At 34.0% G+C, this 27,337-nt stretch overlaps 1 protein-coding gene and 1 long non-coding RNA gene across 11 annotated transcripts in view; one reads left to right on the top strand and one right to left on the bottom strand.

The window, feature by feature from the left end:
• Positions 1-27,337, bottom strand: part of PDE4D (phosphodiesterase 4D) — a 1,171,348-nt gene that overhangs the window by 238,336 nt on the left and 905,675 nt on the right. Inside the window, exon 1 of one of the 10 annotated variants that reach the window (XM_039870232.1) lies at positions 7,462-8,257. The exons of the other annotated variants lie outside the window; for them this stretch is intronic. Coding sequence (XP_039726166.1) covers positions 7,462-7,526 — 65 coding nt within the window. The 5' untranslated portion in view covers positions 7,527-8,257. Of the gene's footprint in view, positions 1-7,461; positions 8,258-27,337 lie in introns of those variants that run through there. 10 annotated transcript variants of the gene reach the window in all.
• On the top strand, positions 8,276-21,496 carry LOC120608287 (uncharacterized). Its single transcript, XR_005654368.1, has 3 exons — positions 8,276-8,451; positions 9,228-9,363; positions 21,267-21,496. It is a non-coding gene; the product is annotated as an uncharacterized LOC120608287 (long non-coding RNA).

Below are 27,337 nucleotides of genomic sequence, written 5' to 3' on the forward strand. Positions count from 1 at the left end.
AATCAGTATTTTGTACTATGAAAGAAAAAAAATGAATTCACTTACTAGCAGCTTTCAAATGTCATAAAGGAAGATCTACTTAGCTACTGATTCACTATCCCTATACCCACTGATAACTAGGAAACTAGGAAGAGATGGCTTTAAATTTAAGCAAGAGAGATTAGTATTAGATATAAACAAAACACCTCGACTATGTGGGTTGTAAAACATCAGGACCATTTCCGGTAAGGAAGCTTTGGAAGTTACAATCCCGGTGTGCATGTATTCTATATCGAATTTCTAGTTTTCTAATTTTGTGTTCTCCTTCTTGTTTAGTAGAGAAATGGAAGGACTTGCAATTGACTCCCTTAATACTCTGGCAAAAATTCTTAGGGCTGAGATGAGTCATGGTGAAATACCTTCTACATTCAAACTCATTAATGGCAGCTTTTGCCCAGAAGGTGGAAATGCGATTAAACATGGCAGGGCACTTGATGGTGGATGTCTGATTCAAAATGGGCTGAAGTTCTTCATATTGGCCTCTCCTTTAATCTTCCCTCTTACTTCTCTAGCCACACTTTGCAGCATTTCCCCACAATTTCCCCGCTATTTTTTCTAACTTTTATTCTGAAGAGCAGTTTAGCTTAGGTTCCCCAATTCACATCCTCACCTACCACCTGGGATGCTCCTAGGAGAGCCAACCCCTTCGGAAGCTGAGGGTGGATAGTAAAAATATGTAACTTATATTTCCCCTGTTATGCTGAGAAATTGTATCCACAGGTTCTGGTTTTCTACCTCTTCTCTATTCTTTTGAAGTACTGCCTAGCTGAGGCCAATAGACCACACAGCAAGGCACTTTAAGAGCTGACATATCACAGGCACAGTTTCCCATGAGTCATCTTTACATGGTTACCCTTAATAGAATCTCACCCAGGCTCTATGATATACTAGTCTATCCTGTGGGCCCTGAACCCTTGAGAAATTTGGTGCTTTTGGCAAGAGAATACCTTATTTCTACTATCCATTTTCTAATATATCTTCATCCTATTTCATTTCTTGATAAATTGGGTAATCTCTGGAAGGGAAGGGCTCTTCGGGAAATCTATGCAGGCTTTTATTTATGACTGTTCTTCCTTTGTGACTCTATTCCTCACCAACCTAGTTAAGAGCCTCGAGGTCCCATTTATTACCTTTATCCAGGCTTTAATAATTCTATATATTTATTATTAATTATTACTCAGAACACCCACACAGATATTTCAGGCATCTTTCCATAATGAAATCTCCTTGAAAACCTCATTAACATTCTTCTTCTTCAGTTTCACCTTAGAATCTACTTTTCTCAGCTTGCTAGTGATACTTGGGTGGATCCATGGCTAACCTTTTTATACCCACGATTACATTCGTGTCCTCATTCTTTCTGATTTAATAAAATTCACTATATGATTGGAATGACTGATAGAGGGACTAACAAGTAAGTAACTCCTTTACCTCTGCTGAAAGGCAAGTTTTATCGATGGGGCCTCAGCCATGGTGTGCCTCAGATCAATGGGAAAGTTACGAGTAGGCCTAAGTGTTGTAGCATACATAATGATCACCCATTTTATTAATGCGGAGCCTATGCAGTGCAATGTCACAGAGGAGAGTACTGCATGGGGCAATATTGCCTATGAACTTTATTCAACAGTGATGTAATAGGAAAAAAAGATTGAGAAACCTTTTTGAAACACCCAAACTAAAGAAACCACCTTCCTTCTGAAGAATTCAATATCAATTCAGTGTTTCTTTACCAACCACCATGCTGAATTCATGACATGTCAGCTGTTCATATATTTAATGAGCAAAGATTTTTCATCCAAAACAAGTGTAAAATAAATTTGTTAAAAATTGAGATGGTAAATAAAAGTAATGTTTCTTAACTATTATTACTCTTTTGTGACTTCTCAGAAATGAGAATTTTCCCATCACTTCAAAGTCTTTCAAACCAGAAACATTTGGACTATTGTTATTTGAACTTCCCAGGAAGTTTAATTACCAGCAAGTTTATCCTAGTCCACACCAGGATACAGAAAACACAAATAACTGTCCAGTGGTCTCTAGTGGGCAGCATTACAGAATGTGAAACTATGAAGGATTTTAGTAGTTAATAATCTACTTGTGGTTTTCAAGCTACCTTTAGAGGTATTCCAAGGAAAGGGAAAGGGATTGGCTTTGGGGTAGGGTAAAGGTATAAACTCAGTGGAGGTTTTATTGCTACGTGTATGTCTATATATTTTTACTTATATAATGAAATATATAAGAAACATATGTATGTTTTAAATTTTTTTCTCTATATATCAAATATACATATAGTTTTGAGTATTTCATATATACTCATTTACATTAGCATTTCAACTGTAAAAACGATCTCATTTTAAAAACATTTGTCGCTGATCTAGGTCACTGTCTTGATTTTACAGGTGAGTAAATCTGGCTGTAGAGGGGACATAAAGCAGGTTGGAAGTAGAGTAGACAAAGGACTTTTTCAGTGAATCTCAAATTTACAACTTTAAAGAGTATAACTATCTGTGATGCACTCTGCTTTCCTAGTTATGTTTTAAATAATTCTCAAAGTATCTTAACCACTTCTCCTAAACATTGTATACCTCTAGGTCTATTATATAATAGCTGTGATACCAAAAAGTAACAGAATCAAAAAAGTAACAGGTAACAGGATCAAAAATGTTTATCACAGGGTAAAAACTTTGAACAAATCTTAAAAGCAGTCACTTACCTAAGATAGTCACAATGTATATTGGACAGGCAGGAAGCATGCAAATTCCATTAGTTTTCCCCTTTATAAAAGCTTCTAAGGTAAAAGGAATAGGACAAGATATTTCAAAGCTGATTTAAAACAGCATGAAACCTTCCAAAAAGCCTTACAGAGCTTGTAGAGAACAAAGTTAAACTTGTTAATATAATTTGAAAGATGACCTATTCAAAACTGGGAAGCATTGACCTTTTGCTCTATATTTCTCTATAATAGGAACAGATGACCTTATTTGCTACCAGAAGAAAATGCACTGGCCTAGAGGCTGTAACTACAAGAGTCTTTCAAACAGACATTTTCAACATCCAACATCAGCCCTAAACTTCATAAGCTATCATATAGATAAAAAAGACAACTTCCAATTTATTTCTTCAATCACCCAATATCTAACCAAATATTTTAGTGCATTCAGATATATTAATGAGATGAACAATTTTATGGTGATTAAAAAATGATGATTTTATAGACAATAGAGGGAAGTAACATGCTGAAGTAAAAAGAGCATCGTCTTTGATGCAGACAGACATGAGTTCTAAGCCCAACCTTCTGTGGCAGTGAAATGGCCTTGCCCAAGTTATTTCATCTCTTAGGCTCATTTTCTCATCTTTAAATGTCAATTAACAATTACCTCAATGTTGTTTTAAGAACTAAATAAGATATCATATGTAAAATTCTCCTCAGAGTTCTCATTCATAAAAGGAACTCGATAACATGAAAGCTACAAGTATCATTATTTGAAAAGTAGACAAAGGCTGTTATGTAAAATGAAGAACCAGAGAACAGAAATAGTATTTACAACTGTTTAAGATATGTAAATTAAGTGAGAAATGACAACAATTGAAGATGGATGGAATAGTGGGGGTCATGAGTAATTTTCCCTCCAAATATCAATTAAAACTAGACCTTTTATTCAAAACTAGTAGTTTTACTATAATCAATGATTTTCACCATGATCATGAGGGCAAAATAAGAATTCTCAGCCAGCCCGATTTTTACAACCTTAGGAGGAGACAGTTAATAGAAAAAAGCAAGGATTTCTGATCTGAGGAGCAACATTATTGAGAAAATTTTATTTGCTCAATATTAAAACACCATGTTTCGGACACTGAGCAAATTGTTGTTTACAAGATATATATATATCTACACATATAAAGATGAGCTTGCTAATGCACATGGTAGTTATAGTTTTAATATATTTAAATTTCATGTATAATGCTTGATGAAAAAAAATGGATGCAAAAGAGAAGCACGGTGACAAGAAGAAGGTCTCTCCTACTGCCATTCTTGCTGCTTTTACTCTAAAAGGTAACCAACCACTTGGTTGGAAAAGAACCTTACAGACTTTTTTCTATGTCTATAAACCTAAGTACAATTTTTATATATTTAATAATGTTTCAACATTTGCTTTATAAAATGCCCACAGTCATATTTTAGACAGGTGACATCTCTTTCCCCTCCCCAGATTACATAATGAAAAATCTTAAATGTAACAAGTATATGCCAAATAATGAACATCTGATAGCAGGAAAGAATACAATACAGTTTTCTTGACCAAAGTTCTCTTTACATTTATATTTGGAAGACTGAATTATATAAGTCTTAATGAGATTAATGAGAAGTATTTCTGGGATATGTATATAAATGGTAAAATGCTAAAATAGTATAGTATTATTATAATATATAACTACTGATTAAATCTGAACTTAAGACATGTAAAATTCAAATATATTTGGAAATGTAACTTTTTCATTGTTTTCTCATATAGAATATAAAGATAAGAGTATTGTTCTTGATATAACTGAACTAGAAAGGCAAACAATGCTCCAAATCAATAGGTTTGCTAATTTTATTAACTTTACAAGCATAAGAAAATATATATAGTAAATTTTTCTCAATTTCATACATGCAGATTTTTTAAGGAATGCTAAAGGATAAATATCATAATCCCATTCCCCTAGGTCCTGGCACATAGTAGGTACTTAATGTGAATTAAATAAATAAAAGCAACTTAATATATATCCTTATTATATAATATCCTACATTTGTGACACCTATATTACAAGAAAACAGATTAACTTCAAGGTTTTTATTTCTTTTTTTTTGAAATTCAAAAATTTTTAACTATAAGGCTTGTCTTTTAAGTAAATGAATTAAGAGGAAGGGTATATAATATCAGTAGTTTGTCAAAAATTTCTCTTCAAAATGTGAATATCGTATAGAGATTTAATCAGGTCTGTAAACAACAAATTCGTGTTGATTGCTTTTTCTAGTACTGGTTGGAAAGAAGCAGATAGGAAAAAATAAAGGAAAAGTAATCAGAAACATTTGATTCTTTCAGAAGTCAGTTAGCAAACTTTCAAAGGTAGCAGTTGACTTGGAGGCATGCGAGAGAAAAGTAGAAAGTTTTGGAGAAAGTGGGCCAATGAAACAGAAAATGGATTTACTTAAAGCCAAAAGACTGGTTCCCAAGAACAAAGTATTCTGAAGTCCAGAATAAATAAAATTGTTAGAAAGGAGAATAAGTGGTAATCAGCAGTTCTCTCTCATGGAAAGGCAACAGAGGATGAGGTAGATTTTGAGACTGACAAGGAATGGAAGTTGGAAGAACGGGGAGTTAGAACAGAAAAGGTGGTAAGTGGAAGACATTGTCCAATAGAGGTCTCTAGGGTCTGTCTGTGCAGAGAGAGAAAGGCACTGGGAGAGAAAGGGCTGCTTTTATTTTTTTAATTGAGTAAACTAATAAATACACATATATACCTAATCTATATACCTAATATATAATCTTTATAGATTTTACTTTATATAAATATAAATAAATGTGTATATAGTATTTGAATGATAAAAAGGATAATAAAATGGTAAAAATGTAATTACAGCAATTACAACCTCAGACCAAATGATACAGAGGCAGTAGTATTATACCCAATCTGTTATAATATTAGTAAGTCAGATGTAAGATTAATAACAGAAGTTTCCACAGTACATAATTAAATGTAGGAATTATTAACATAAAGAGAGACATTTATTTGTTACATAAGAACATTCTGACCCCTAGCATTTTGAAAAATATTTAAAATTAAGTGCTATAATATATGCATTCACAAATCGATATTTAAAAAATACTTTGAATTGTGGTCATATTCATTTATAAAAACAGCTTGCGCAATTTAGAATAATAGAGTAGTTGTGGATAAAAATAGACTCACAATCTCAGAAGTAAAGGATGTCAATGTTACTATTCTCCTGAAATAAACTAATTATTGCTGATTGAACCCTGAATTTGGAAATGTCTCCTGGTGGTTCAGGCAAAAAAGGAAAGTAGATTGGTTAAATACTATTTAATCAAGAGCAAATTCTGTTTTCACATAGGCAGGATAGAAATCACAAATGAATAAAATTCGCTTATTTTATAAATTTTCACTACCCATTTGTGTTAGAGATTTATATTATGTAGTAATAAAAGGATTCTTAGTATTCCTTAGTATTTATTGTTTGGCATAAAAGAGCCATACAAATTTATTTGTAAATGCAAACTTTAAAAAAAAAAATAAGCTGAAGAAGGAAATTATTGCATGTCCTCTTTTAGAAGAAATCACAAGTGACATTAAGAGATAAAATCTATAGTTTACTAAAACTCACTCCTAAAGGGACAGTTCTTGATTCTAGTCCACTGTAAGACACTAGTATAACAGGAAATGATAACCTAACCACATAAATGTGTGCTAAATTCCTTATGAAAATAATTGGAGTATACGTGTGTTTGCTTGCTCATATAATACATAATAAATTCTATCTGTATGTTTCCGTTAATCTTCAACCACCTGCCCTCAATCATTGCTTTTATTTCCCCCATCTAAAGTATGATTATTTCCACTTCAAAGAGGTGATCTTATTTATTTACAACCACTATGATAAAATAAGATTAACCTCTGAAATAGTCATAAAAGTATTCTAGAAATTACTATTTTAGATACAAAAGTTACTTTATTGGAAAAATATTCTTTAAGGGTCATTTGTTTATGAGCACATTAAATCAATATGAAGAAATAGTACAACAAAATATTAGAATAAATTTAAATCAATGTATTTTCCATTAACATGAAAATATTACGAAAAATTACCAATGAACATAGTTAACAGGGAATATTATTAACAAAATAAAACACAGAAAATGACTGAATGATAAACAACTTGATTTATATTTAGCCACAAGTTAAATTTAAGTGGGTCCTATGATTAAAATATATAACATTAATAATTTTTCTAACACTACTGTGCTAGCCAAGGTATTTCTTCTAAAGAAGATGGTAAAGACTGTCAACTACCAGCCTGCTTACAAGAAAGATGTGATCATAAGCAACCAAATCAGACAATGAAAATGACAAGTTTTCATTTTCTAAATCTTCAACATATTTGCAAGTTTCTTTCCTCCTCTAAAAATTATCACATGATGAATCGCGATAGTCCACATAGAGTTAAAAAATGTGAGCCTGTTTTTAGAGCAAATCGGACAAAAAATAGAGAATAAAGTATCACCAATCTTGTGCTCTTTCCAAACAAACCCTTAACATCATACCTAACTCTCAAACCTCGTCAGCGATTACTAAATACTCAAGTATTACGTTAATCTTAAATGGAAAGACCAGGAGAAGCATGAGAGAAAAGCACATTACCAAACTGCCTCTGTAGTCCTCAGGGAACTTGTAGACCGGGATCTTGGCTTCATAATAATACTCATTTTGGAAAAAAAAAAAAAAAAAAAAAAAAGAGAGAAAAGTCTTCTGATTAATACATTTCGGCTGTCTTTCCACGAAAAATGGTTTTAAATATATTCCTATTCCGAGAGAGGCTGCTTGAAGAAATCCAAAGTTCCCAGAGTCAACTCCTGCCCCTCATCCAGAACACAGGGGTGCTTCTAAGACGCAGGAGTTCTTTCCTCTTTCATACTGAATTTACTCCAGCACTAGGCAGTTCGGAAGTGACAGTTTTTTTTTTTTTTTCTGTTTGCATTGCCAAGGGAGGAACTGAATTTTAAATCTATTCTTCATCTGGTCACAAGGGAAACCAACACAGTGAAAGAGTCACTTGATCTTGCCTTTTTTGCAAATCCATAATAACAGGTTGAAAGGTTTCCAACACTCTAAAAGTACTCAGGTAGAGTGAAAGGAAAAGAAAATGACCGCGAAGTACCGTAACACCGGAGAGCTGTCAGGGAAGTTCCATTTCAGGGAGACCACAGGAAAACACTCTTCTCTGGGGAGCCAAGAAGTCAGCGAGCGAACAAAGCTCTCCACACTTCACTGGGTCCACTGTTTTACCTGTGAATGTAATTTCCGTTGCGTCCCCTGCTTTGAATCTGACTCCAAGCCTTTGTGAATGAGAACTATCATTCAATCTCGCCAGGCAGAAACTATTCCTCAAGGGCTGTATGACGTCTGTAGGAAGGCAGTTCAAAACACCACAGGGAAGTGAGAGACAGGAAAAAAAAAAAAAAAAAACAACCAGTGTGCCTGGCCTGGCCTCCTCAATTGCTGAAACTTATAAAGCTAAGGGGCAGACCAGATCAAAGACCAGGACTGTAAAACCAAGCACAGACTGGAGACCTCTCAAAAGTTATAAAACCATTTCCTCCTCTGGGAAATGAGGTGTCTGCGTTATTCAAGGTAAGATTCCCTGAGCCCTTTATAAGGAACACACCCCTTTGCCATTGCGTTGTTTACTACCTTCCAAAAAAAAAAAAAGAAAAGAAAAGTAATTTTCTCAAAGTCCTGCACTGAAAACTAAAATTTCTTGTCAGAAACAAAGTTAAGAGAACTTAAGGATTTAGCAGCTGTTCACTTGGAGCATACTTAATGAAATGTCACGCTTTGGGGCTCGTTGTAGAGATGCAAACTGCCACAAAAGTTCAACAGAGGTAGTAGGCATCATTGCATCAGGTTGAGCAGGAATGTTTAAACTGAAAAATCTAATGAATTATTGCTGGACAAGTGGCTACATGTACTGAGGTTGTTTCCTTGCACAGTGTTGTCTAAATCTTATTTCTTTTGAAAATCATATGCAGATTTCATTGATTTCTATACATGAAGACTGGGTTTGCTAATCTTCAGTGAAAAATGAAGCTCATGTTGTTATCAACTTAACATCTCTTACTGTGAAGACCAATTCCTGCCCCACCTCCTACATCTTAAATAAATACTGTTCTATTATAATAGACATAATCTAAACTGATTGGAATTGCTCCTAAGAGAAAGAACATTTGACCACCCTGGTTATCCCTCTGAATATTTGCACGGAGGATATGCATTCATTTGGGAATGCCAACTTCGGTTATTTTGGATGTGAATTATCAAACAAAAATAATTTAAGCATTCTGATTCCTTAAAAGATATTAGTTAGTACGTTGATTCTCTAGTCTGACGCGAACTTTGTATTTTTTTAGCATTTGCAGGCAGGATGTTGGAGTGTAGCTGTGACCCACCCAAAGGACTTGGAAAATAAATGTAGTAAGGCATCCCGCCAGAGGCTCTGGCTGTTTATTACAACAAACCATTCAACTCCTCCCCTGGTGCTTCAAGGTGCGTTTGTGATTTAATCTCCTCTCGGTGACCTCCAGGCCTCTTAAGGTTAACTGGTTTTCATATAGTCGTCTCCTTAGGCTTTTCAGTTTTCCTGTGACTGCTCAGGGACATTCATATATTCTTAGCTCTGTCCCATAGTATAGTGATGGCACTTTAAGGCAGGTTAACCAATCATATATTTTTTTAGGAATTCAAAAGAAGGTTTGTGAGACTACTAATTTTTGAGAGGAAGGTGGCTTGTGGGAAGAGGTTTATCTTTATCTCCTTAGATTTTTTATATGAGAAAAGAAAGGAAAAAATAAACAGAGTAAAAGTAAGCAATTGCTATTATTTATTTGAAGCACTGTTCTCTTCCATGTAAGGTCTGTCAAATATCTTCTGGTTGCCATTTCAGGAAGAAAATGATAATAATCAGAATATAATGTCTGAATATTATCTGTTAAACTCTCCTGAAATAATGTGCCCTGTGTTCTACCATCCCCCAGAAAGCTCTCTGTCCCAGTAAGATTATTTAGCTCACTGCCACTCCCTTCACTGTCACATACACAGAGGAGATAAATGCGGCCCCAAGTGCTTTTCCTTACTTGCTCAATGTTCCATATATTCCAAGAATCTAACTCTGAAAAACCTAGTCCACTGATTGGGTATCTCCTAAACACTGTATAATAGTCTCATAATGACTAATATATCATTTCTGTCCCCTAAGAAAAAATGTTTCAGCGGGGAATCTGAATGTATGCAACTAACCAGAATACTCAAAGCTTCTCGGATCAGCACACCAAGGTTGTCATTACAAAGAAAGAAAGATGTACAATATTATCAGGCCACTGAGATTTTTTTTGTTTGTTTTTACTTCTACCCCTAATATGTAAAGTAGTGACAGAATAAAAAATGAATAGTACTTATTTACTATTACAGTGTTTTCTCCATTCTAAGGCAATTTTTTACAAGAATATTTTGGAAATAATGTTTTGTAATCTGTGTCATATCTTTTTTCCTCTGAAAAGCTTCTCAGAATAGAGCAGATATGGTATTGTCCTGCAAACTCCTGGTAGTACACAAGTATATAATGGTGTACAGGCTGACAAAGAAGCCTGATTCTAGGAGAGTGGATTTAGGAACCATGTGACCTTTGTCTTTAGGACTTTGGGGAACATGAATTTGATCCAGAAGCTGCTCATTTCTAGTATTTTTCTGATGTACCCAACTGTATAATGTATAGACTCCTATTTGACTATTGACACCACAGCATTTCAATGGACTGTAGTAAAGTTGTATAAATTCATTGCGGTCATCCATCTATACATATATTTTGTTGAATCAAACCACTATGTAGTATGATATTTACTAAACCTCAGTCATTTGGTCACAAAATCCACAAGTTTTGTCATATTGGAATACCATCCGTATCATTACTTATTTGATATTTTTCTTCATTGACTGAAACTTAAATAACATGTATTTAAAAGATAACTATTATTTTGAAATACTTTGCCCACTTTCAAATCTTCTGTCCTCTGAGTAAACTCCTATTTTCAGATTACAATAGATACTCTGTACTTTCTAATCAGTCATGAGCAGAGTTTTGAGAACCATGTCATAAACTAATATAATATTCAGTCCTGTCAGGTGTGTTTAAATTCAGTACTGCAGGTATGTTAAATATCTTTTTAGAAAAAAATGACCATGGATCTGCATTTTTTTAAGTTTCCTAGTATTCTATATTGTACTCTAACATTAATAAGAATAAGTCACTTTGAACTCTGGTAGCATTTCCTTGTTATTGAGGAATAATATGGTATTTTCCTTATCTAGAGGAGAATTACAAGCATTTTCTTATCTTATTACACTAGCTAGGTATACAATTGGATTTAAGGACTTTCCTATAGCCATGAACCCCTTTGGAACTAAATTCTTTAATTTCCGAGGAAAAACCCAGAGTAATATTTTGAAGGCTTCTGACCTTTAGGTTTCCTGCTTCTTTTGTAAAATGTCAGGTTAGAATAACAATCATCTCAGTTTTGATATAGTCCCTTTTGTTTAATTTTGCTATTGTTGCCTGTCTTCTGGTGTCAAATCTAAAAAAAATCCTCTCCAAGAGCAATGTCAAAGAGCTTTTCCCTATTTCCTTCTAGGACCTTTCTGGTTTCAGGGCTTATATGTCTTTGATCAAGTTAATTTTTGTGAGTATAAAATAGGGGTGCAGTTTCATTCTTTTGCATGTGGATATCCAGTTTTTCCAACACTATTTATTGTATGTCCTTGGCACCCTTGTTGAGGATTGGTTGACCACATATGCATTGGTTTATTTCTGGGCTCTATTCTGTTCCATCGATCTATGGGTCTGTTTTTATGTCAGTACCACACTATTTTAATTATTATAGCTTTGTGAAATAGTTGAAAATCCAGAACTGTGATGCCTCCAGCTTTGCCCTTCTCTTTAAAGATTGCTTTGGCTATTCATAGCCTTTTGTGGTTCCATGTGAATTTTAAGATTATCTTTTTTATTTCTGTGAAAAATGCCATTGTAATTTTGATAAGTATTGCCATAAATATTTACATCAAACTAAAAAGCTTCTGCACAGCAAAGAAAACCCCCAACAAAATTATTTTGGAGTCTGTACCCAATTGCTACGTGGGGTATAAAGGGCACTTCCCCACACCTACAAACAATTCTTGGACACCAGCTGGGTGTCTGAAAATTCAACTCAGTTTTGAAACTACCCACCTGGAGATAGTGTTAGATTCCATAGGTTAAACACTCAGTCCCAAAAGATTGCCACTCCCCCACCTTTTTAGATGCTAGTTCAAGTCCAGAATGTTACCCGTACTTCTGACGGATAGGCTATAAATGAGAGGTTCCCATAATCCTCCTACTTGGATTCCATTAACTTGCTAGACTGGCTCATAGAATTTAAGAAACCCATTTACTCACTAGATTTCTAGTTTATTATAAAAGGGTATAATTTAGCAACAGTCAGGTGGAAAAGATGCATAGGGCAAGAGATGAGGAAAGGGCACTGAGCTTGCAGCTTTCTCCCAGTGTGCCACTCCACCTCCATTTCCACATATTCACCAACCATGAAGCTCTCTGAACTTCATCCTTTTGGGTTTTTATGGAGGCTTCATTACAGGCATGGTTGATTAAATCATTGGCCACTAAGGACTGATTCGACATCCAGTCCCTCTTCCCTCGCCAAAGGTCCCGTGGGGTTTGGGGATGAAAGTTGCAACTCATTAATCACAGGGTTGGTTCCCCAGGCAATCAACCCTCATCTTTAGGTTACATGAGGGCTTCCTGAAAGTCAGCACATTAACATAAAAGACATCTTCATGGCTCTTATCACAAGAAATTCCAGGAGTTTTAGGAACCAGTAGACAAAGATCAGATATTTATGAGAAATATATTTTGGTCATGTGAATGACCAAATACAGTCATGTGCCACATAATGACGTTTAGGTCAATGACAGACTACGTATGTGACCTTAGTCCCATAGGATTAAAATGGAGATGAAAAACTCCTATCACCTAGTGAAGTCATCAGGCAATGCATTAGTCATGTGTTTGTGCTGATGCTGGTATAAACAAACCTACCTCACTGCCAGCTGTACAAAGGTAGAGCGCATACAATTATGTACAGTATATACTTGATAATGATAATAATTATGTTACTAGTTTATATATTTTTATATCCTATATTTTAAAAGTTATTTTAGAGTATACTCTTTCTACTTATAAAAATGAAGCTGTAAAACAGTATGCCGTGAAAGGCCTATGGCAGCCTCACTTATCTTGTGTTTACCGAGTCCCTTGATTGCATCATTTTCTCTTGAGCTTGATTTAATCTTGTGTTGTTTTGTAAAGTAACATGCTGTACATGTTTGTAGCCTAAGAGGAATAGGCTATACCATATCATCTAGGTGTGTAGTAGGCTATGACATCTAGGTTTGTGTAAGTGCACTCTTTGATGTTAGTATAATGACGAAATCACCTAGTAATGCATTTCTGAGAATGTATTTCCATCTTTAAGTGATGCATGACTATATTTCTTATAAATCACAATATTAAAAAAATGAAAAAGAAAACCTATAAATGTAAGAAGATATTTACACAGGATATATTTGATAAGGTGCTAATATTGATACAACTCAATAGCAAAAAAAAGTTATACAATTAAAAAATGGGCAAAGGGCCTGAATAGACATTTTTCCAAAGAAGTCATACAAATGGCTAACAGGTAAATGAAAAAGTGCTTAACATCACTACTTATCAGGGAAATGTAAATCAAAACTACAAGGAGACATTACCTCACACCTGTATTGATGGCTTTTATCAAAAAGACAAGAGATAAATGCTGATGAAGATGTGGAAAACAGGGAACCCTTGAGGACTGTTGGTGAAGAGGTAAGTTGGTACGGCTACTACGAAAACATTATGGAATTTCTTCAAAAAATTAAAAATCGAACTATCATATGACCCAGCAATTCCCCTTCTAGGCACACATCCAAAGGAAACAAAATCAGTATCTCAGATGTCTGCATTCTCATGTTTGTTGCAGCATAATTCTCAATAGCCAAGATATGGAAACAACCTAAGTATCCCTCCATGAATGAGTAGGTAAAGAAGATATGAGAAAAAAGCACAGTAAAATGTTATTCTGCCATTAGAAAGAAGAAAATCTTGCCATTTGGGACAACATAGATGAACCTGGAGAATGCTATAATAACTGAAGAAAGCCAGACAGAGAAAAACAAATACTATGTGATCTCACTTATATGTAGAATCTAAAATAAAGAGAGAGAGAGAGAGAGAGAGAGAGAGCGAGAGAAATCAAACACATAGAAGCAGAGTAAAATAGTGGTACTAGGGACTGGGAGTATGAGAAATGGAGAGACACTGATCAAAGTGTACAAGCCATTAGTTATAAGAAGAATAAATTTTGTGGATCTAATGTACAGCATTGTGACTATAATTAATACTGTATTGTATATAGTACTTATAATTTGCTAAAAGAGTAGATCTTAAGCATTCTCCCCACAAAAAAATGGTAACCATGAGGTGATGGATGTGTTAATTAATCTGATCATGGTAATCATTTCACAATGTAGGTATATATCAAATCATCGCATTGTACATTTTAAATATATACAGTTTTGTTTGTTAATTATATGTCAATAAAGCTCAGGGGAAAAAAAAGGAGAAAGATTGACAGTATCTTTTATGATATAATATCAAAAAGCTAGAAAGATAACAGATGATTATACTTTAGCAGTAGAATAAAATAAAAAATAATGATGAGAGCATAAAAAATGACATAAAACGCAAATATAATAATGAAAATTATCAAAGCCAAAAACTAGTTCCTTGTAAAGAATAATATATTGACAAATGCCAAGCAATACTGATCAAGAACTAATCTGAGAAAACACAAATTGTCAATATCAGTTCCTACAGACATGAAAAATAATGAAAATATATTATGAATAACTTTCTACCAATAAATTTGAAAACTTAAGCAACATGGGCAAACTCTTGAAAAACACAACTAACAAAATCAACAAAAGAAATGAAAAAAATAAATCATTCTACATTGATTACAGATTGAATCTGTATTAAAAATTAATTAAAATCAATAAAGCTTTCACAAATACCAATAAAAATAATCATGATTATTTAATAATCACCTTCAGAGTACATTACATACATTTTCTTATTCATTACAATAACCTTGCAAGTTAGGTGTAATAATATTAATTTTATGAATAATGAAAACTTAGTAATTTATTATAAGTCACATCACTGGTGATATAAAAGTATTTAGATCCAGATAAATCTGATGGGTGTGTAATATGTATATGTGAGAGAGAAAGAGAGGAGGGGCCGAGGAGAGGGAAAAAGAGATGGAGATTAAAAATTATTACTATATTCTTGGGAATTGTTTTTAAGCCATCCATCCTCTTCAGTTGGACGGTAGCAATCAATGAATAGCCATTAAAAGTGGTATGTGTGTGTTACAGGTGTAACGATGGATATATTTAACAGCCATCAAATTTTAGGTCTTCAAGATATCCAAAATTAAACAATCTGAGTTCACTGTTCTTGTTTCTCATTTCTAGGCCTATAAACATTGTGATGAGGTATACATGATATCATGAGTCTGTTGGCCATAAAGTGTGATGAGGTCTTTAGCTATATTCATAATATGGGTAATGGTGGTTGGCTGTTACCTATACAACAGATGGTATTTTGAGTGCCTTCTTGAGCAATACTGGCTAATAAATGATCATTTTAAAAGATAAAAATATGTGAGACTTCTGATAATGCACAGATTTCAACATTTGTCAACAAATTACATCGTCTATTGAAAAGTGCAGAAAACTAATTTTTAAAACTAGAATGAACATTTCTGTATGGGAATGCATTTTGTAATTGACTTTTAGAAATTTGCACTAATTCATAATATTAGATTTCAAAAATCATTGTAGGTCTCAAATAAAGTATCTAATTTAAAATTTCATAAATGCTCTCCTATTTCCCTTGTACTGTATATTATATTCACCAGATATTTATGTAATGAAAATATATAAATATAATACATTGATATAATAAAAAGATTTTTTGAAAGAGATAAAAAACTAGAGAAAATACATTGCCAAATGAAGCCCTTCCTTTAATGTTTTGAAATGAATTGAGGTTAAAATAAGATTTGGAAAATAATCTATCAGAAATAAATGCATACAGAATGTGCTTGTCTATTGCATCAGATAATTTAATATCTGATGCAATAGACAATGAAAAAATTGATTAGAAGGAAAACTTTCATCAAGTCTATTTAATTTACATTTTTTGACAACATTTTTCCTGTCTATGTTAAAAGTAATGGTAAGATTATCTGGGCAACTCAAGTAATTTTTTTTTGACCACATACTACAACTAAATTTTATTTAATATAAAAGATCTGCTCTTTGAGACAAAAACAATTGATTAGGAAGTGTATACAGGATCAGGTTAAAAAAAATAGCCTTTGGAGTCAGACTGTCTGGGTGAAAATCCAAACTCCACTAATGACTAGTTCTTTGATTAAGTTACTGAAACTTCTCCAAGCCTGTTTCTTCAGCTATAAAAATGAAGACACAATAGAGTTTTGTGAGGATTAAATGAGACATGTAAAATCTTGGCAAAGTGTTTGGCACATAGTAAGGGCTCAATAAATAATACTAGTAAAAATAAGTTTTAAAAGAGGAGATAATGAATATGGAGAAAAGCAACTTTAAAATTTAAAATATATGTTACTGTAGTACTTGATTAAAAATAATTTTCTGTGTTTAATCTTAGTTCACACCCTGACCCCCTGACTCCCTTTATTTAATAGATTGTAAACAGTTTTCCTGCCTCCTGACTTAAACATCTAAGGTTTGTTCTCTGTATTGCCTTTAGATTATCTTTCAAAGACACAAAACTTAAATATTAAATCCCCTGCTTAAGAATTTTCAATAACTTCCTATTCCTTACAAAATCAATTATAGCCTTCTTTGTGTGTTAAATGTAAACTTCTACCACTTAGGTGTAATCTATTGTTCAGCCTTGTCCTTGATAACTAATTCTTCATACCCTATAATGGCACCCACACAACTATACATGTCTTGTCCCAAATCTGCTGTGCTATTTCCCTTGCTTGATGCGTTTTCCACCTTCTTCACCTTTTTCTGAGAGTAAACACCCTACTCACACTTCAAGATCTAACACAAGCAGCAGTAAAGGCCAACTAACTCTAAGACAAACTCAGAAGTTGTCTCCTTAGTTTCATTCAGTATGTTAAAATCTTAGGTTAATTTTGATTATTATGATAATTATGTTTTACTTGTGTGTAATGTATTTACAATGTGCAGCAGCACACAATGGAAATTATAGGGACATCAGGGTTCCATAGCTACTGTTCAGCCACTGATTTTGACTGTGTGACCATTGAAAACTTAATCTAAGTTTCAATACCTTCTTTTATAAAATCGGACAATATAGAACAATATATGCATCTATCTTCCTTCCAGGGCTGTTTTGGTAGTAAATAAGAAAAGATGTCGCCCCATCTGCAATCCCAAGCTTTTTATCATTCACTTCCAGATCTTTGCATATGCTTCTCTGGAAGCATTATCCTTCTTCCCATTCTCTGTCTCTCTCTGTCTCTCTCTGTCTCTCTGTCTCTGTCTCTGTCTCTGTCTCTGTCTCTGTCTCTCTCTCTCTCTCTCTCTCTTTGGGGTCTGGAATTGATTCAGAAGTCAACTCCCCAAGTTCTGCTGCTTTTCAGTCTGAAGTAGATGCCCTGTCCCAGTCAACCTCTAGATTCTGGTGCTAATTCCTCCCAGAGTGCTTGAGCACCACAGTGCGATCCTCTCCTCATCTGGGGAAGGGGAAGGGATCCTGGCTTCCCATCCTTGTATTCCCAGTGTCTGACCATGAACAGACACTTGGACCTCCATAATGTTGTGAGTTCCTTGAAAACAGGGGGTCAGGGGTGGGGGTAAAGTTTATTCTTCTTTGTATTCACAGTACCTAGCACAATATCTGGCTCACAGGGTGTTTATCTAACAGCAAAATAAATTTTTTTGTCAACAGTGGCAGATAAGCCTCTTAAAATTTCTTCCCGTGTCCTTTTGTGGCATATGTCTTATAGCTGGACTTAAACTTCAAAAACTGAGTCTTGCTTGTCTTCTTTTTTATAAGCCTCTACCCCTAAAGCTACTTTTGGCACCTCCTTTACCAAAACAGAATTTCTACGTCCTTACAATAAAAATCATCTCTCAAAGAAAAAGAAACTGGGTAAGAAAAAAACTGAGAGAGGTATTAAGCAGGCATTGATCTGACCCCAGTATCATCATTAAGGAGGGAAAGAGTCTTTCCTAAATATTTGGGAGAAACAGCTTTAATCTGGAGAAGCTATTATGTAATGTGCTATTCAACCCAGATAAAGTATTTGAATTCTAATATGGACTTTTTGGAAGCTCAATTCAAAGGAATGACTTTTCCAGGAAGAGTTTCCCCACATCTTGGCAGAACAACAGGAAGATGCTTGTGGCATCCTATAAAATTTGCCAAAGTCAGTCACCCATCTGCCTATGAAGGGATGGAAAAGTTACATTCTTGCCAATTCTCTCACAAGCTAAATTTGGAGCCACTCATAAGTGTTTTACATGTATTAGCATATTGACTTTTACATCAACCACAAGAAGATTTTTTTATACCCATTTATCAGATGAGGGACCTGAAGTACAGAGTGCTTCCTAGCTAGTTTAGTGAAAGAAGCAGACCACAACTCAGGCCTTCTGGCTCGAGAAGAAGAAATCTGAAAATGACAGGTAGAGCTTCCATTCAATGAGTGCTCACCCTGTGCTAGGCATTGGGTAAGATGCTCTGCACATGTCATCTCATTTAACATTTAAAACAAAATCATGAACTAGGTACTATAACGTCCTCCACTAAACAGTGGAGATCTAGAGGATGTTAAGGAGTATGTTTGAAGCTTTAAGCTGGGACTTAAATTTGCCTGTTAAGAGAGCCAAATATCTTCGGAGGAAAACTGGGACCACAAGAACTAAACAAATAGCATCACAAATAGCATCTTAACAGGAAAATTTTTTAAATCTTGTTTAAACCTATTTAAGAAATACACAAAAATGATAGGATGAATAAACTTGTCACCCCTGGTAACAGTATTATTTTTATGGACATGACACTGAAATCATTAGAAATTAATCATTATTTTTATTCTAGGAGTAAAAACTTAAAAATATTTCAAGTATTTAGATACCAGACTGCAGGTATATATATAAATGTGGTATTCAACAGTAACTTTTGAAAAAAACATGCATTTCAATTTTACTATGTTGGTTTTTTTCCCTCAAAATGAAGACAAATTATCTTTGCTTATTCAAAAATGATTTCTATAGGTATATTATATTTACAGTTAAATTTTGTTTTTAGAACAGATATCTCCTACATACAGAACAGGAAAGAAAACTTAGATACTATTTAACCTGACCTTGTATATCAGTTTGTGTTCTGGGGAGAAAGAGAGCCTGTTCATTCCAGGAATGCAGTGAACTCTAAAAAAATACTTGCAAACAACACAGAACTGTGATTTTCAGAACTTCTCTAGTGTGTTCCCTGTGTTCTAAAAGAGAGTGCTTTGTCTGATATTTTTGCAAAAAATCCCTGAGTCTTGAGGATAATAATTGGCAGAAGTCTCCTTATAGAAATTTGAAGGCAAATGAGCTAGAAGAGATAATGCCCAAATCATCTTCTGGGAAGATGGTTATTCCATATGAGAAGAGACTAGGAAAAAGCTCTCCCACCCAAGCCCATGAAATTTAAGTCTTCATTCAGCTGACAGTTCTTCCACGAGTCAGGTTCCCCCAGCACCAACTTTATTCCTTGGTTGACTCACAGACTTCTCTGCAAATAGTTAATTTTTTTCTTGAGTTGCCTTATAGCAATTTTAAATTATAATTAAAGTGCAGCGATTTAGAATATCAATACAATTTTTAAAAAGTTATTTTAAAAACAGCAATCTTGCGAATGGGTAGTAGCTTAGGCAGAGCTGTTTAACATCTTTGTAGGCCCCACTACACATCATATCTGACATATCAAAATGGACCCACTTCCCACATTATACAATATTTTTGTTATAAAACCTAGAAAACATCTTTATAATTTTGCTTTTGAAATCATTTGGCTACTATTAAACTCATTTAACTAATGATTGGCCTTAATTTCTCTGTAATCATCCAGGATGCTCAAGAAAACTTGTGAAGTAAAAAAATATTCAGCCCACAAGTTTTTTTTTTCAAATGTAATAAAGTTTTTTATGAATACCTATTTGATAATTATTAAAATTGACATAGTTATTCTTTGAACATTTAATTAAACTTTAATCATGATTTTATAGTTGTCTTTTTTTGTATTTTGGAGTTAATTACTCTATTTTTCAGTTCTCAAATATTTCCATAGGCCCATAAAAAGCTCATAGGCTCTAAATATAGAAGACCACATTATGTGCCATGGGCAACATTGACCTGGCAATGGAATCTGGGAAGAAAGGGAATTCTGGCAAGAAGTGATTCACAAAGGAGACATATTTAGTATTTCCAGATAGTGTGTTATTCCTTGCAGTACTTTGATAATTATGAGTTATACTTTACTTTGCTAATGAGATGAAGTAAGTCTTCAAACAGTCACTGCAGGGACTTACTCATGATCCAGCTCATACTTGATATCACAGATGATAAAAAAGCACAAGATGTGGTTGCTACTCTTGAAGACCTAATAGTTTAGTTGAGAAGACAAATACTATTCTACTTAAGGTTTTCTCTATAATAACTAAACATATGAGATTGTGAGAGAGTGAATCCAGGGTTTGGGTACTCGAAGGATCAAACTAAAACAATAATACTATTGTCTGGTTGTATCAAAATCATGTGTTAAATTGTTCTTTAAAATACCTGATGTGACTTATAAACTAAGACAGTTGCTGGGGCCCCAGCATTATTCCCATAGTGGAGGAAGAAGTATGAGAGTCCTAATGAGGGCTAACTTTTTTACTGTCTTTTTTTACTCATTTTACTCAATCCCAGGAATATAGTATTGAACTGGGGTTAGGTTTCCATACCAATTACAGAAAGTGGAAACATGCACAGAAGATTTTAGCCCCAAGTGAAACAGGTACATCTGAGTTTAATTCTCTGGCTCCTGTTCTGTTCGATTGATTCAGTGGGTATCATCAATATTTTTTCTCTGAAATGAACTTTGTTTTCTAAGAATAAATGGAATGTGTTCTTTGCAATAGCTTTATGATAGTCAACAGAGTTCTCAACACATTTTCCTCACTTCTGTTGTTAACTGATAGGTCCTATAATGGAAATAATGTCTTCAGTAATGCTGAGAAATTCTTGCCCTTCTCCAACTACGTTTGAGCGATTCTCCTGACTCAATAGGAATTACACACCACTGGGCACAATCTGGCTGCAGCGTCACTGTGTGAATCACCATTTCCCTCTAAGCTCTGCAACAGCATGAAAAAGTCACCACCACACTCTCCCGTCCTGGAGAAATAAACTGGTAAACAATCTGTCTCTAGCTCCTTAGACATCATTTTTGAGAACATTTGTCTTCAACTATTAGTTGACATAACTGGAAAAAGAAGAAATGGCTATACAGAATTTCAATTTACCCTGAGAAAATGCCTAACAGTCTTTAGGTTTTGTAAAATAACTGTGAAAACTTTATGCTGACCTTTGATAGCTAGTATAAGGAGAGACCTAAGTAGAGCCTGTTCTTGGGGGCAGCCAGTCTCACTAAAAATTATTTTAAAAATAAAGAGTAAAACCCTTTTGTGTGAGGGATCATTTTAGCAGGGCCACAACATCTGTCTGTGCCAGCTATGCATTGTATAACTATAGGGGGAACCATTTACACAAACCACAATGAAAATTGTGTCTTTGGAATTATGCAAAATGGAGGTTCTGTCTTTAGGTTGATCAAATAATGAGGTGATGCAACTATATTTTTCATCCTTAAATAGATCTCGAAGGCTCAAATTGAACCACTGAGGCTAATACACTGAGCTATACAGAGAAAGCAGCATCGGATAGTGGTTAGAAACACCTTGGAGTCAGAGTGACAGAGTATAATTCCCAACTTGGTCCCTTACATGTTGCTTTACTTTTCCATGCTTCAGTTGGCTCAGTCTTAAAGTGGGTATAATCGGGGTGGTTGGGAGAATTACATTAAATGATACAAGTAAAATGCTTAGTTGTTGCTCAACACATAGTCAAGGGCTCAATAAATGTTAACTCTTACTATTAAAAAAGTGTTTCTCTTTTGTTCAATTGTTAGAATTTGCTCTGGAATTAATAAATTACTACAGATGTACTATTATAATTCTGCTTCAAGAGTATTTATGGTTCCAGAAAGAAACATTTTCTTTGTGTCTTTTAAGGCTGAGGACTCAGAACAGTTTAACAGAATTTTGTGACTGTTGTTAAGAGTTTTAAAAAGTTTGTTTTAGGAGTTGTGTCTCCTGGATTCTTTCAAATGTAGTTATCACCGAAGGCTAATAGAAACCCAGAAATCTTCAGATATTGATGGAAAAAGAAGCATTTTTAAAGCAAATGGGAGCAAAAGCCACAAAAATAATACTGTCCCTTCCTTGCACTTTTTCTTTCCGGTGGCACCGAAAGCATGGCAAAGGGTCATTGAACCATTTGAAGATTTTTATTGGGGTAATCAGATGTTCATAAAAAGATACTCTTTAAGAAGGAGTAGCTCATCTTCCAGAAATGAGAGGCCAGTGTGACTAACTTTTCTAATTTGTAAAGAGAAATTTAAAATTATGTGAGACATCTTCCCATTTTAAATGTTTGTGCTAATTCAAAATTTAAAAAATACTGCCTGGCCAACACTGTGAAGTCAAACAAAATACGTTTGAAGTAGGAGTGGGGGTTATGTTACCAGATTTTCTTTTAACCACTGTTTAGGACTCATTGATTTACTATTTTATTAATCTCAGAGAAACTCCTTTATGTATAGTGTCTAATGCAACAGTGAGCTAATAGCAGATATTTATATTTTAATAGTAGGTATAAAAAATAACAATAACTTAACCCAGTGAGATTAATTTTCAATGGTAAATATTTCAGGCCTTTAATGAAGAAATTTGAGGAGAATTAATTATGATGAAATAGCAAATGCTTACTGCATCCATGCATAAAACCAAATCCTAGTGGACTTAATTTTTTTGAAATTTCATTGTTATTTGTAGTTAATTGTTAACTAAAGTCTTAAATGACTAGTCGAATGAGTAATTTGGTTAGTTAAACAAGAGAAGACAGAAGGAAACCAGCATTTATTCAACACCTGTTATCTACTTGGTTCTTTAACTAAATTTTCTCTTCCAATATTCAAAACAACCCTTTAAGGTAGTTATAATTATTTGTTATTTTGCAGATGTAAGTTGATGTTTGGAGAGGTCATGCTTAACCTTTTTGAGCCATTGTCTTACACATCTTACACAATTAATGTTGATGTTGCCAAATATTAATTCAAGATCTGGTACAGTTATCAATCAGTAATACATACACACATATGTGTGCAAATACACACACACACACACACACACACACACACACACACACACAAATTTACTCTCCAGCATTTAAAAGCAAGTTTAAATTCACTAGGCCGGACAGGGTCAGCTGCCATATGTTAATTCAGAAAAAAGAATTTTGTGCAGATAAATAAAATTTTTTGCCTTAATTTGAGTCATCATGTGTCATCGTTAAACACTATATACAGTACATATAGTAACTGGGAACTCATACTTTCTTATGTCTACCAAAAAGTCAACGTAGAGTTGGGAGTATAATTAAATGTAAATAGGTGAGTTAACCCTTCAGGTTTTTTAATAGAAGAGATGAGGGTCTGATAGTGTTGGAGTGAGAGGGGTCAACAGAGATTAGAGGAAGATTAAGAGATGGCAAAATCTGTCTTGATTTCAAAGGAAATTTAGAGTAGAGAGTTGAAAATAAAACTAGTTCATACATTTCCACAGCAGCTTCACAGTTAACAACTTATAAGGGAAATACCAACACTGTGACATTTGTTAAGGGTTCCACAAATGTAAGATGTGTCCTTCCAAGCAATATCAACTGTAAATATGATATTATCAACTTAATCCAATGCCTCATAAATCCCAAATAAATACTATCTAGAGTAGTATCACATACTTATGAAGATATATCAATAAATATTTATGGGTTGCCGTGGTAGACAGAAATAAATAAAGAGGTAGTGCTTGCTTCAAGGAATTCATAGTCAAAAGAGGGGACAAATAGTAAGAAACATATGCCCATGAAAAATACCACATTATTGTCTTTTATTCACTTCATAGGTCTTATATATTGGGAAAATGGATGAATAAATGAATTGACACAGATCATGAATATTATGAAAGGAGAGAAGAAAAAAATCCTTGTGCAATGAATAGTCAGCAAATATTTCAAAGAGACAGGATTCTAGATATGGGGCTTAAAAACTGATAGAAAAGAGGTCTTGTGAAGAATGGCATAGAAAAAGAGGAGCGGGAAGGACTGAGAGATGGTTGCAGCAATGTAAAGTGTTATTCCATCAGTAAATCTTGATAAAGAGATGTGGGATTATATAAAGAAAAACTTTTTAACAAAAATAGAATGGGCTCCCTTGGTGTTGGTGGGTGAGAAATTTATGTGAGGAGAAATATGGAAGCTTTGGGTAGAAGACTACACAGCAAAAATGTGATAGTGAGTAGTCAGGCCCTGAGGAGTAAGTGGAACTTTTAAAGTTCCCTCTAACTGGGAATTCTAGGCCTTCTTTTTTTGCTATGTTACTGAAATGATTGAATTACTCATAGGCAGAACTTTCTCTTTTTCTTCCTAAATCAAGAGAAAGTAAAATTAATCATGAGGGTTATTTTGTCTTTTATTTGGTGAAATCACATTTTGGTTGGTAAAGAAACAATAGTTTTACCACTTAGCTCTAGAAGTGGTAATTGAGAGTGACTTTTAAGTAATACTTTCTATAGATTTCAGAAGACAAACATTTTGTTTTAAAGGTTTATAATATGATGAGTATTTTAAAACCCATTATAAATAAACAGCCTGTAGAAAAATATCTTTAAATTTCACCCTAAGCTTATTTCAAATGGCAGTCTACAGAGAATTTTAAGTATACATATATATACACACAATTGATTTTCCAATAAATTAAATTAATTTGATTTATTCTTATTAAGATCATCTTTGATGTTACGTATTCAAATGCCTAAATACTAATACAAAAACAATAATAGTTTTGTTTAAAGTTTTCAAACACATACAACAAAACAAGGCTTGATTCAAAATACTTGTATACACAGGCACTTGAAATTAACTCAGTATCTCTGACCCTCATAGGGGTGGGTATTGATTCCTGTCCTCTGAACAACGACCTCTAAAAGCTGGTTACTCCAAAAACCTGCAACTCCTTGCCTGAGAGGTTTTTTTATTTGGTTTTGGTTTTGATTTTTTGTACCTGTGAGTCTCTGCCTACGGACTATTTCTAGCTATAGTTACATGCTTGGCCTCAAAGTAAATAAATCAGAGTGGTAGGTTGTTAATAATCCCCAGAAACAGGTGATGGATGAGGGAGTTGGTGGGTAAGTATTGTAGCTTCCTCATCCAATGGATGGGATAATTCTGAGGAGTGATTCATACACAATGTCTTGCAGAGTGGATTCAGCTCCACTTTCCCACTGTGGTAACTGTGTTAATGATGGATAATTTCTTTCCTTCCATTCTCTGTCTCACTTCCTTACTCCTTCATTCAAGTTTCATAAACTTTCTAATTAAACTACTTGTGCTCCTTGTCTCAGGGTCTACTTCTGAGGGGGAACTTAGACCAATATATGCCTCTTCCACTATCTTATGGAACAAAAGAAGACTTTGATTGGGACTTAGAAACTGTAAATGAAAGCCTATTAAAGCGAGTTATATTTGTTTGTTCTTTGTCAGATACTACAAAATGTTACCACTTTACACTGATAAATTGTCTAGTTTTCTCAAGTCCCTCCTTTCTCTATATTCCTGCTCATCTTTGTCATTTGTCTTTTGCAAACTCTGATTGAAATATATATATTGCTTACAGATTCACTGTGTTTACTACATGAACCAAAAATATGCTTTATTTGTATATGTTAAAGATCACATGGATAGGTCATATGTTGGCAAGCAAATATGTTATTTCTAGAAGAAATAGTAATGTTAATTTATTCACGTGGGTCTCAATCATTGTTGCTCTTAATCAGGGTATTTCCTGACAGTGTGAACAAACACACACAAACACACATACACACACAACCATCTCTACACATGTGTACATGTTTGAGATATACTCCTTAATATTACGAATACACTAAATCTACTAATCAATCAACAATAAATTCTAAATTCAGAGTTAATGTCTGAGTCATATCCATATCCATTTTGAACAAGGTTTTACTTCCTTAAGTTAGAAAACAAAACAAAAAACATGGAGCCACCATAGATTCGTATTAGATTAATCATTAATTAAAGCCAGATTTGACAGAATGGTTCCTGAATCTCCAATTATTTATAGCAAGTACTTTAACTTGGAGAGAGGACAAGGACAGTTTTTTTTCAAATGTCTGAGTCCAGTAAAGGACCTTTCTGACTTGTTTTCTCCCTAAATCCTTTAGGAATAAAAAAGCCCACCATGAAATGGTGATGCAGAGGGGAGAAAGGAAATAGACCATTTGGTGTGAAATGGATCTCCATTCTGCTGAATGGGAGGGGGTTTTGAGGAAGTTTGAGTGTGTGCGTGTGTGTGTGTGTGTGTGTGTGTGTGAGAGAGAGAGGAGAGAGAGTGAGAGAGAGAGAGAGAGAGAGAGAGAGAGAGAATGAGAAAATAAGAGAACAAATAAAGCTAAAAATTTTCAGACCTTTCACAATAACTTAAGTATTTAATTAAAAGGCACACGAAGGTAATAGCATAAATCTTCACATGATGAATGCTTGCAGCTTTAGAGCTATGGAGCATTGCAATCATGAAGGCATATTGGAGATCTGGATTTAGATTTAGAATCGGTATAATCACGAAGTTTATGACATTTTGAAAATTATGTTTTTCTTTACATGTTTCTTTACATGTTTAAAGGACTAGGACTAAAACTAGTCCTTTAAAAATATATTACCTGGGCTTTTTCTTTGAACGTTGAATTTTTTTAATGTTATAGAGTTAGGAAGAATCTCCTTGACATTGTTCTGGCAATAAGTTTTTTGGATATGGCACTCAAAGCACAAGCAACAAAAGCAAAAATAAACAAGTCGAGTTATATCAAATTAAAAAGCCTCTGAACAGCAAAGAAAATAATCAACAAAATGAAAA

Source organism: Pteropus medius, unplaced genomic scaffold (genome assembly GCF_902729225.1).
Source record: "Pteropus medius unplaced genomic scaffold, Ma_sr-lr_union100, whole genome shotgun sequence".
Lineage (NCBI taxonomy): Eukaryota > Metazoa > Chordata > Mammalia > Chiroptera > Pteropodidae > Pteropus > Pteropus medius.